This window comes from Schistocerca serialis, chromosome 4, assembly GCF_023864345.2.
Source record: "Schistocerca serialis cubense isolate TAMUIC-IGC-003099 chromosome 4, iqSchSeri2.2, whole genome shotgun sequence".
NCBI lineage: Eukaryota > Metazoa > Arthropoda > Insecta > Orthoptera > Acrididae > Schistocerca > Schistocerca serialis.
The window spans coordinates 783,633,169-783,645,787 of NC_064641.1; the positions used below are offsets into that span (position 1 = coordinate 783,633,169).

Genomic DNA, 12,619 nt, shown 5'->3' on the forward strand with positions numbered 1-12,619 from the left:
CAGCTTCAGCACAGAGGGCACCACCAGCCTCAGAACCAAGGATCAGCTTTACGATGCTCAATTGAACCGTGCCAATTGAGACTTAAACGATGAAGTCTTTTAGAAATGCAGCTGGTGATAAAGAGTGTGCTCTCATAAGCTTCAGGCTATTGCACAGTCAAATGACATGGTGATGGATGATTGTAACCATGAAATTTTTAGGGATGGAAGGAGTCTAAAATTTTTTCTCGGTTGTTGGAGTGAATTGCTGCATTTGTCTTATCATCTCTAGATGTCCTGTGATGGCCAAACCCAGCACTTTTTTATTGAAATTGTGTGCAGTTGTGCCAAACAATAAACTGTTTTCAAAACAAGCATTTGAACAATCACTCTCTTTTTAAGTATGCGTTCTTCACAAAATGAATAGGAAGAAGTCTTCTTCACAAAATGAATAGGAAGAAGTCTTTGATATGAGACTACAAATAGCTGTCAAATGACATGACTGTGTAGAATTAGTAGCTCAACAAGCTACCTTCTGGGAAATTAGTCTCCACCCTGGTGTATCGCTAGATGGGCTGGCCAATAAATACTATCAGACATCTACAAAAAGGTAACACATTAATAAGTTTATTTACGATTTGTACACTCAATAATGGAAATACACATAACTTTGAAGCATTGTGAGCCTTTCGGTGGTGCGGAGTTACAAGCAATCAGAGTAGTGTTCTTGATAGAAAGGAATTGTCTTAAATGCTGATACACTCTGATAAGGCTCTGACACATAGCAAAGTTTAGTAACATCATACTACGCCTGTGTATTGTCCTCAGTACAATCTTCTGTGCTGATGTTGATAAGTGTGTAAGTTCACTGAAGTCTCTGGGGGAGGGGGAAGCACTGAGTGCGGCTGTGTAAAAAGGCGTACTGACCAGTCAGGAGTCGAGAGCAGTGAGGTCCTGTGAATTTAGCATCCTCTAGTGGTGCCTGTGCATGGCCTTCTGCATCGGTGAAGGCAAGCAATGGAAAAGCGAGATCACCTGGTGACATGCTGGCAGGAGGTTTAAAAGTGCCATCTCCAATGTAGCTTCGAGCGGTGCACTGGGTCTGGTCAACAAAGATGCCATTGATACCGCTTACCCCATTGAACAGCCCCCTAAGATCTTTTTCGTGGCTACATGGTTTATTCCTTTCTGTTGAGTAGACAGACCGCATTGAAAATAGTGTGCTCAGTTTTATTCCTCTTGTCATATTTATGAACAGAATTATCATTTTCTAATTCTGAATAGTTCAACTGACAAATTAGACGAAGAAAATGTTGTTAACATGTCCAGATACTTAACTGTTGACAACAAAATGTATATCATTTAATGCTTATTACGTATTTTTGTGTAGTGAATACTCTGTCAAAGTGCAAAATTATCCCAATGTTTTTTATGTAATATGAGTGAATTGAAATACATGAAGTAAACTATTCTCACACTTTGATCACTGAAATCAATAATCAGATGCAAAGTAAAAGAAACTCACTTGAATGATAGTTGCAACATGTATGTTAGTAAATATAATGTTCCCAATCTTTAACTATGTCAAACATTATCAAAAATATTATTCTAATTTGACATGGTATGAGAACTCTCCCCATTTTCATCTGAATGGTACGACAGCAAAAACACTCATTTATTTTTTGTCACTAGCTTTGAAGATAACATACCAATAATTTGAGTTTCACTGAACTTAAAAAGCACCTTGGATGTACATTTTCAGATTCATCTGTTCCTTTACACCAACAGTGTCAAAGCCCCAAATCTGTTGACAAGAAAAAGGAAGTTGTGGAAGAGAGCAGTCCTAAGGAATGTGTAAAAACTGAAGAAAATGATGGACAACAAGAAGAAACAGGTATGGAAGTAAACATAAAGGGAAAAAAATTGTAAGTTGTCCTGTTAGGAAGAAATTGTAGATTTTTGTATTTAACAAGTTTCTTGCAGTAGCCATTTTTGTAGCAGCCGCATATGAATTGCAGTATTCAGTGAGTGTCAGATTGACATCTAAATGTGGATGTCAGATTTTGGTATCATGCCTGTCATGCGGGTTTGCAACATGAGAGAAAGCTATTTAGCTTACAAATGATTTATTTACTGATCTGACATTCACTGAAGATGCCTTGTAAATAAGGGAAAACACATCTGGGTGCACAAGTTACATAAAAAGCTTAACTTGCATCATGCAAAAGGCGTTTTTATTTAAAACTACACCATTTTATATTTTTATTTGTTTATTTTGTTATTAGAAAGTGATTTGTTATTTTGATATGAGGATATTATTGCTTGAATTTGTGTTGATTCAGCCCCAGAACCAGTGAAAAAGGACCATCAGGATGATGAAAAAGAAATACCAGAAGGAGGAGGAGGAGAAGGAGGAGGGAAAAATAAAAAGGAAGGTTGTGAAGGGGGAGAACTATCAGTGAAAACTGATGAAGATAAATGTGAAAACCAGAACAAAGAAAACAAGCCTGAAAGTGAGGTGGAGTCTGATAATACAGCAGAAGAAGTTGAAGCAAAAATGCACTCCAAAGCAGAGGAGGAACTTAATGAAAGTACAGACTGTAAAGAGAGCAAAGAAGAAGATAAAAAATCTACTGAAGAAACGAAGGTGGGAGCTACTTGAAAGTCCTTAGAAGCATGTTATATGTTAAATTTTAATTTTATCATTTTTACGACCTTAATTTTACTGCTGGTGTAAAATATACATGAGATCACCAGTTGGTATATACTTACAGAGATTCAATATAATAGAAGGAAACATTCCACGTGGGAAAAATTATATATAAAAACAAAGATGAGGTGACTTACCGAACAAAAGCGCTGGCACGTCGATAGACACACAAACATACACACAAAATTCAAGCTTTCGCAACAAACTGTTGCCTCATCAGGAAAGAGGGAAGGAGAAGGGAAGACGAAAGGAAGTGGGTTTTAAGGGAGAGGGTAAGGAGTCATTCCAATCCCGGGAGCGGAAAGACTTACCTTAGGGGGAAAAAAGGACAGGTATACACTCGCACACACGCACATATCCATCCACACATACAGACACAAGCAGACATCTCTGTCTGCTTGTGTCTGTATGTGTGGATGGATATGTGCGAGTGTATACCTGTCCTTTTTTCCCCCCTAAGGTAAGTCTTTCCGCTCCCGGGATTGGAATGACTCCTTACCCTCTCCCTTAAAACCCACTTCCTTTCGTCTTCCCCTCTCCTTCCCTCTTTCCTGATGAGGCAACAGTTTGTTGCGAAAGCTTGAATTTTGTGTGTATGTTTGTGTTTGTTTGTGTGTCTATCGACGTGCCAGCGCTCTTACAGAGATTCAGAATCATAGGGGAACAATTATAAAATCACAAGGAAAATACTAAAAGTTTGAAAGTCAAAAAGGGCATCTTCAGTAATAATAAATAGTGTATGTAGCTGTACAGATGTACTTCTCAGTTCCGTTCACGTACTACAGTTTCTTGTTTGTGGAGGTCTTTCTTTTATCATATCCCCTTTATCTTAATAAGTTGATTCCCAACAAAAGACTAAAATATCATTTATCATCATGGGACAAATTTAAATACATGCCAGATGGGATAGGAATTTAAGACATAGAAGTATTTGTCAAGCATAAAACATCTTTTACTAAGTGACGAAGGGATTAATAAGGTATAAATAATTTCTTTTCCTCTCTTACTTGTCAGCTTAAGACCTTTATTTTACAGCTGCATATATACTTTCAGAAGTCTCCCTCCTCTCATGCTGCACCACATTTCTTCACCCTCAGTGCTCTTTATTTTTAACATATTTACCCTCCTGTGTACTTTCTCATACTCCCTCCCTTTTCAAACACTTTCTCCTGTTCTCTCCAGTTTTCTTCTCCACATTCCCTCAACTTCTCCTCATTCCCTCAACTTCTCCTCATCAGTCTCCTTGTCCTTCAACCTATCCATCTCTCTCTTTTTATTGAAGTGCTGGTGCCCACTGAGCCATTTTGTTTCTCTCCTCTCTTTATCCCTTACATTTTATGCAGCATTTTTAAATTCAGGAGTGTGGTCAGATGCAATGAAATCAGGGATAAATAAGTGCTTATTGTGCACTGCACCTATTGCAAGGAAGTCTACATATTTTGTTGGAAGTATTGCTGTAGTGGAATCCAGAGAAAGTTTACTAAAGCTCAGTACCACAGCAGCTCAACCACCGTCTAGATTATCCTCATAAGATAAATGATGTTGTGCTTCCACATTGCTCGGGCGTTGACAGCTGAAACTACACTAACTGAGCTAGTTGTGATAAAGGTATTGTTTTGTCCAAGTAGCTTGACAGCTGGAGAGCTTGCAAGATGACCACTGCCTCTGCATTGAACACTGACATCTTCTGAGAGAGGGAGGGAGCATGACCACTCTGCTAGGAGATTAGGACAAAGGGAGGTGCTACCCTAGAATAGTTGATCTGTTACTTTTAAACCATCTGCAAAAATTGTAATCACATCTATCAACTGTATTTGCATAGTTAACTTTCTATTTTGCTAATAATTCATTTTTCATTTATGAGAAGCAGATATATGTATCACAAAATGTGAATTTTGAAGTGTTGAGTAGCCTTTGATGTGGGCAGTAAGAAAGTGTTCTTGTTATGTAGCAGTTACTATTCAGAATAAATTCAGAAAAATTCATAGTTAGTTGGAAGATGTAGCTTAGTTAAATTTCTGAACAACAGGTTGCTCCAGGGATTAGATTACCTCCAACATAAATTTATTCACCTTATGCAGAGCCAACTTTGATCCTAGAGCAGAAACGCAGTCAGTGTTGAACGCATCACTGTGATAAAGGTCCTGACAGAGTGGTATTGTATTTTGTGTAATTTTACAGTGCTAAATTGATTCTCCTGTGGTAGAAGTTTGTGTTTTAATCCAATTGAGGTCACTCCAGTGATGGATGCAGGGTGGACATTGTGGTGGGGTGAGTGCCCCATGTAGTCCCAGGCCAAAGAGATGCGTAATGTTAATCACGTCTTCTAGCCTTGGAAGCAGATGTCTGACATAGACATACCACATCAGTCATAAGTCTTAGAAAATCCCAGAAATCATTATCTGTTAGGCCAAAGCATGCATATCAACACTTCTTTGTAGCTATCCTCTGTCATCAACTTTTTCTCATGTACATCATGCCATATAAAGACTAGTCTGTGAAAAATGACAGGTGTTTCACTACACTGACTACTTTTTAGTCTATCTCCACAAATAAGCCAAAATATTAAAAAAAAAAACTGTAACAGTATACGAATTGGCTGCATCAGTCTATGAACACCCTTCATAACACTCATATAATTTCCTTTCCTAAAATTTGTGATGTTGTGTAGGCTCCTCAAGACCAAGGCCATTAACATCCACATACTGCAGGGAATTTGGTAGTGAACTATTAGCAGTAGAACAGGAGCATAACAACAAAAACAATGCTTAATGTTGGCTGATGGTACCACCAACAAGTTAGATATTCCTCCTCCATGACTTTTTCACGCACATGAACGCCCCCCCCCCCCCCCCCCCCCACCACACACACACACACACACACACATACACACACACACACACACACACACACACACACACACACACACACACACACACACTGTTGGCTGCGCACAAAATGCCATGATTGCAATTTAGCAAGTGGACTGGGGTGGGAGTTGTGTCAGATAGTGTGGGTAGAGGGAGAGGGAGATGGCACACAGGAGTGGGGGGGGGGGGGGGGATAGGTAGCTAACGGCTTGGAAGGAGGCAACTGCTTTGCTTACTAGGAATGCGGGAGGGAGGTGACAGGTGTACGGACTAGGCATGTGATATATGGTAGATGGAGCCGAGATGTGAATTGGGATGAGGGAGGGAGGGGAAACTGTTGGATGGAGGATGTGGGGATAGTGGGTTGATGGAGACTGATGTCAGGAGGGTTATGGGAGTGAAGGTTTTGCAAGGATAATTGCTGTTTGCATAGTTCAGAAAAAGTGATGGTGGAGGGAAGAATCCAGATGGCCCAGGTTATGAAGCAGCCATTGAAATCAGGCATGCTGTGCTCAGCTGCGTGTTATGCCACTGGATGGTCAGGATTGTTTTTGGCCACATTTTGATGTTGGTCATTAAATCTGGTGGACAGCTGCTTGGTTGTCATTCCAAAGGTATGCAGTGTTTGCAGTAAAGTTAGTAATGATGTGGCAGCTTCTTTAGATGGCCCTACCTCTGATGGGATAGGATGATGCTGTGACCTGATTGGTTAGGAAGTGCTTGGTGGTTGCATTGAGCTGGTCTTTTGCCTGGAGCTTCCACCGGGGCATGATCTCGTGGCAAGAGTTTTGTAGTGGGAGTGGTATGGGGATGAACTAAATCATGTAGCTTGGGTGTGCGATGGAGTACCACTTTAGGAGTGGTGGGTAGGATCTTTGGTAGGATATGCTTCATTTCAGGACATGACAATCGATAATCAAAGTTCTGGCAAAGCGTGTGGTTCAGTTGTTCTAGTCCAGTGTGATATTCGTTGACAGGAAGTCACTCCATTGTAGCTGTTTCTTGGGGGTGATTGGAGGGTTAGGGTTGTGTGAACATATGGCAACTGAAATCAGAAATCAGTCTTGCAGACTACGTTTGAGGGGCAATACCTATCTGTGATGGCTCTCTTGAGTGTACAGGGCAAAGGACTTCTCATTACTTCAGATACGCTGTCCACAGTAGACAAGGCTTTATGGAAGGGATTTTTTGTTGTGGAATGGATGACAGCTGTCAAAGTGCATGTATAAAGAAATTAATTAACAGGCAAAAATGAGAAAAAGCAACCATTCACCCCCCCTCGATGAGTAATGCATGGCTCATACAAATGTAACTGAAGAAAAAAAGTTTGTTTTATAAACGAATAGTGTTTTCCATAGTTTCAGTGACGAAATATGTAATGGACAGCATTGTTATGAGCTGCAGGAAATCATAGAAGTTGGATAATTTTTCTCTGAAGTAAATTGTCTTGAGTCCTTTTAGATTCCTTTGTTTTCTTTCTTTACTTGTAGGTCTGGTCGTGTTATTTGATACAGAAAAAAGATTTTATTCTGAGATAATTTATATACACTATGTTCTCAGGACCATGGTCATTTTCATGCATATTTCATTTACCATAATTTTGAATTTCCTCAGATCCTTTTCAGTTTTGTAAAATAAGATTTCTGTTTTCATAAAAATCTTAATATTTGAGTAACTTGTATCACAGTTTATTAATTCCCATTACAAACAGTTTCTGCCATCAACTTTAATGCAGTGATTGTTCTGTCTTTTGGCTGCCAGATCTGTACCACAAATTTGATCTGAGGGGATACTGCCAGTTCATGATGTCCAAAGAGCACAATGTTTTAGCAGTCAGACATGTCGCCATCATTAGGTGTGCAGGTTTGCTGACGAACTCAGCTCCTTGGAGGAGGGTGGGGGGGGGGGGGGGGGGGTTCGCGGGGCTGATTCACATTCCCTTTCCCCATGGGCTGTTCCCTCTGTGCCGGGCCGAGGGTGGGTGTCAGCGGCCCAGGATGCAACCACATTGGTGTCCTTTGTAGGATTTTCGTAGTTGCTCTATCCGCCCTGGCTGCCAAATCATTGTGTTTGCTGAGTGTCTCCTTAATTAGATCCAGTGCTGGTTCCCCAACCTTGCTGAGATTATAGCCACTGTCTCATTGATAGTATAAATTGAATTTCGGAGGATCCTCTAGTGGCCCTATCCCAGTATTTCAAAGTCTGTGCTGAAATCCTAGTATTTGGCGGGCAAAAATGTCTTTAATTCCTTTGAGTTTTGACAGTCTTATCAACTGGGACTGTGGCTGTATCTCAGCAAGGCCAGGGAACCAGTACTGGGTATAATTAAGAAGACACTCGGCAAACAAAAGTATCTGGCAACCAGGGCAGGCAGACTGACTATGACAGTGCTACCACAGATACTGATGCAATCGCCTCCATGACTGCAAAGGGAACGATTCGCTGGGGAGGTGGGGGAAGATATAATGCTCCCATTTGACACTATGAACTGGGCAGTAGACTCGTGGACTTCTCAGTCAACAAATACACTGGGAGAAATTGCAGAATCACTGTACGTTAATTTTCTTTGCAGCGCATTACAAAGTTGGTTTACAAATTAGTATTGCCATGGATATCTTGATAAAGCAGTGGCTATCTCCTCATTGTCATTGGCCATCTGCTACAGCAGAACTAACTCTCTCTCTCTCTCTCTCTCTCTCTCTCTCTCTCTCTCTCTCTCTCACACACACACACACACACACACACACACACACACACACACACACACACACACACCATTACCATGTCAAGTCTGCCTAGTTTAAATTCAGTCAAAGTTTATCTTGTACACAAACCAGTTATTGCCACAGTCACACTATCACACTGAAGCTCCTTTCCACTAAACACATGGATGGCAGCTAACTGCTACTCTAGCCTTTGATGAAATTCTCCTATGTTTACTGCAGTCAAAGGTTATCTTTCATACCAAATATTGTGACAGTCACACCACCACATCAAAGCTCCTATCCTGTAAGTTGGTAGATGACAGCTGAATGCTCTTTTGACCTGTGATGAAATTCTCCTGGGTCTACTAAAAATGGATTGAGTGCTGACATTGTTATTTCAATGGTGCATACATCATTGATTTAAGTCCTTATTGTGTAGGTGCAGCTTCTTTGTGAATGTTTATCTTATGCTTTGAGATTCATTGGTACTCATTTTGTCTCCATGCAGCTTTGTCTTGAGCTCATTGAATTTCTGAAATAAATCAGCAAGATAATCAGTGTGGGAACTTCGTAGTTCAATTGCATCATGATATATGTAGGAGAAGGCACTTGAATTCATTATCTTTTTCTTGACTGCATCTCCAAAAAAGACAATCATTCCAACAGTGTACTTCTGTTTCGTTAACAGTATTAATTTCATAGTTTAGGGGGTTTGTCATGGTTTAGGCGGTTAAGAAATCTTTAATAAAAATTAACAACAATGGGGTGCATATATAGATTAGTTAATGGATTACCACAATGTCAGGATTTTATCTAAACAATGAATTCACCATATTGATCAACTACAAGTGCAGCTCCCTCAGTTTACTAAGCCTGTGTAGTTGATTTTTTTCGCACTTTTAAAAACATTCTACTTCCCTGTTTTTATAAGAACCTTTCATGTTGATGAAGGAAAAATTTTCTCCATTACGTCTACAACTACATGTACATCCATACTCTGCAAGCCACCTGACAGTGTGTGGCGGGGGTACCTTGAGACTCTATCAACATTAATGAACCAAACAGATGGTAGCGGCCATGAGTAGCTGTTGAATCATCGGTTTACTCTATAACTCCTGTTTTCTCCAAGCCATGAAAAAATCTTTCTTCAGTATCGAAAGCTGTGTTGTGTGTTATTCTGGAAAGTGCGTCACTGATCAAAGGATTGACTTCATCCTAACACATGTGTCAGGCTCCAGCATTATATTGACACCTTTTTAAGTGCAGATTGTACAAATGTTTCTCCTATTATTAATGAGATGTTATTGGAAGCAATAAGGCATTGCTGTGCTTAGAGTAGGTTTTTTGAATAAGTTGCCTACATTGTTGTGTTCCTCAACGTTAGATTTTAGAATTTGTGTAGTGGCATTGTCTTCCCCAGTCTCTCAGAAAGCGGTTTTTCCAAGGCGAAATCTGGAAGGCTTATAGTTTCATAAGAAAGCATCTTTTCTCAAATAACGCTCAATAATAGCTGTCTATTTGTTGGTGAGATAATGTATCACTATTCGTTTTATAAATTGAAATACCTTTTTCTTGCTGAGCTTATATTTAATTTTCAAATGCATTTTACCTTTTACATTAAGGCATCTTCAGTTGATTTAATAGCTACTCATTTTTCCAGCCTGTTAAATTCACTGAAGATCGCTGTATGTAACAGCTGAAATATGTCTGGAACATAAATAAATTTAGTTTTCAGCAAGAAAAAGTTGTTTCAATTTATGTAATAAATCTTTATATACTTGCTTCAGACAGTGGTCGTTCCAACAAAACTTGCAATGTATCAGTATTTCACATATTGATTCTGATATTTGTGGCAATGCTTCCAAGATGCACTGATTATGTTGCTGCTGAAACTAATATGGACATACCATACCACAACATAATTACAGCTAGAACAGTCTCACAGTACCCTACAGAGTGGGCCCCTCTGATTTTCCTCATACTTTACAGCATTTGAGGGTCAGTGCCCAGACATAAGTTTCGTATAACAATACGATACATTTCTCGAAAGATAATATAAAATGAATATGTAAATAAAAGTGTTAAGTATAAAGCTTTAGTGCATTATTAATGGATTTGGTTGTAGCTCAGCGCATAGTGTAATCAGATTATAATTATAAAGCCACTTGTTCAAATCTCACTAGTGCCATACCTATCTTTGTTTTTTAAATTTCATATTTATTAACCAATGGAAATGTGAATTAACAAATACAGTAATCATATTTTTTAAATATTTTAGTTTTTGAGTACTGCTCATTTGAAAATAACACAGTTCTATGCCTAGGTAGGAATACCAGCAATGTAGGAAAAAACAGATTGCTACTTACCATAAAGAAGACACATGAAGTTGCAGACAGGCACGGTTTAAGGACAGTCACATATAGCTTTCGGCCATAGCCTTTATCAGTCACACACACACACACACACACACACACACACACACACACACACACACACACAAAAGAAAGCACACCTCTTGCACAAATGCCCCCCAAATACAGTATCAAGGGCCTGAAATGCTGGAGTTAATAGTCATGCGTGCGTGAGGTGTGCTAGTGTGTGTGTGTGTGTGTGTGTGTGTGTGTGTGTGTGTTCGTTTTTACTGACGAAGGCTATGGCCGAAAGCTATATGTGAGTGTCTTTTAATTGTGCCTGTCTGCAACTTGACGTGTCTTCTTTACTTTTATTTAAGAAAGTATGATTCCATATTTGTTAATTATCATCTCCATTTTTTAATAGATATGGAATTTCTTAAAAAGTATACTGCTAGCGAGATGTGAACAGGCAACGTTTTGACTGTACCCTGTTTGTGCTACATGGTAATGTACTGACAAATTAATTAATAATGTACTGATGTTTTCTTTATTTTATATATTTGTTTATTTATTTACTGTATGTTAGACATAACACTTTTCTGAAACCTACCAATCTTCAAAGGTGATTTTTTTGAGTTTTTGTATCTGTTGCATCATACTGCTTTCGGAAATTGAAATTCGGGCACTGACCAAAATTATGAAAAAAATCAAAGAGGACCACTCCATGAAGTCCCCTTGTCCATGATACCACTTCGATGAAACCAAATGGGTGGTCCACTTCGGGTCAGTTTGAGGAGCTCGTTTGTCACAGCTTTACCTGAATATGAGCTCCTTCATTTTGTGTGCACATTTGGAAGTTAACGTATTTGTTGCTTCATAAAGTGTTTAAAAGAATTTTTCTTTTTATGTGTCTTTATAGTTGTTTTGATGTCATCTTTAAACATTTTGGTAACCGAAGTATCACTTTAATCAATGGGGGTTTGGATTTGGCTATTATGTATTATCGTATATATATTTAGAAAATTAAATTCACATACATCTTCGTCTATTTTATTACTGAAAGCAGAATCCTCAGTTCTAACGCAGAATGCCCTGCTCCCCTCACCTCCAAGTTTCTTTTGGCTACAGTTGCCCTTGCCACCCATTTTCGTTCCACCTTACCTCGAGGAGTGCAGACTGTTAAAGTCTGGATTGAGTACCATTATGCTAAAAGATTAAGCTGTATAGCTGTACTGTAGCAACCTCAATGATACTGCATTGTCGTGATTTGTATTGTTTTGGTATATCATAAAAGATGGAACAACAACAGTATCAATTGGGATAGATTGCTTCTCGTCACATAGAAGAGGCATCAAGCGCCAGATAGGCACATTTATAAGTAGACTGTTGGATACTATTTGTTGTGCAGTGTTGCAGCATGTAATAATCTGTGGTTTGCTGCTGTTAGCAGCTTGTGTTTACTTAAACATACAATATAATGAGAAGCAATGATTAGTAGATGGAGGTATTTATAACACTGTGAGCTATTCATGTCCAATTTGGGACATTAGCGAAGCAGCATTAATATATCTGTAATTTCTACTGCATTAGAAGAGTCTAAGGCAGCTGCAATATGTAAATTATAGATTATTGTGATGTCTTTGTGTCAGAAAAATACTGTAGTGCAATTAGAAACTGAATATACAGTTATAGTATCAAATCCTGGATGTTCTAGGAAAATAAATCAAAGAGCACGTGGCGAAATGACAAATTGTTGAGAGCAAAACTTTCAGAAACTGATACCAGTGATGAAGAAAGGAAGTGGAATGCAAGAAAAAAGAAGAAAGAGGCAGATGACTCATCTGACAGGTAGCTATGCTGAAACCATGGAAGTTGCTCAGCTTCAGTCTTAGATAGCATGAATCATTTTTTATGAAAAATAATTCTTATTGAATATTTTTGTCTTACTGTTACCTATCTATGATACTTTTTGTCTACTAGCTTCACTACTTTATGACTGTT

General features: G+C 38.9%; 1 protein-coding gene across 2 annotated transcripts in view; it reads left to right on the forward strand.

The window, feature by feature from the left end:
• LOC126473359 (transcriptional regulator ATRX homolog) overlaps positions 1-12,619 on the forward strand; it is a 479,699-nt gene that overhangs the window by 176,301 nt on the left and 290,779 nt on the right. For both annotated transcript variants that reach the window (XM_050100365.1, XM_050100366.1), the window contains exons 12-14: positions 1,742-1,873; positions 2,322-2,626; positions 12,333-12,466. In XM_050100365.1, the coding sequence (XP_049956322.1) occupies positions 1,742-1,873; positions 2,322-2,626; positions 12,333-12,466 (571 nt within the window). The remainder of the gene's footprint in view (positions 1-1,741; positions 1,874-2,321; positions 2,627-12,332; positions 12,467-12,619) is intronic.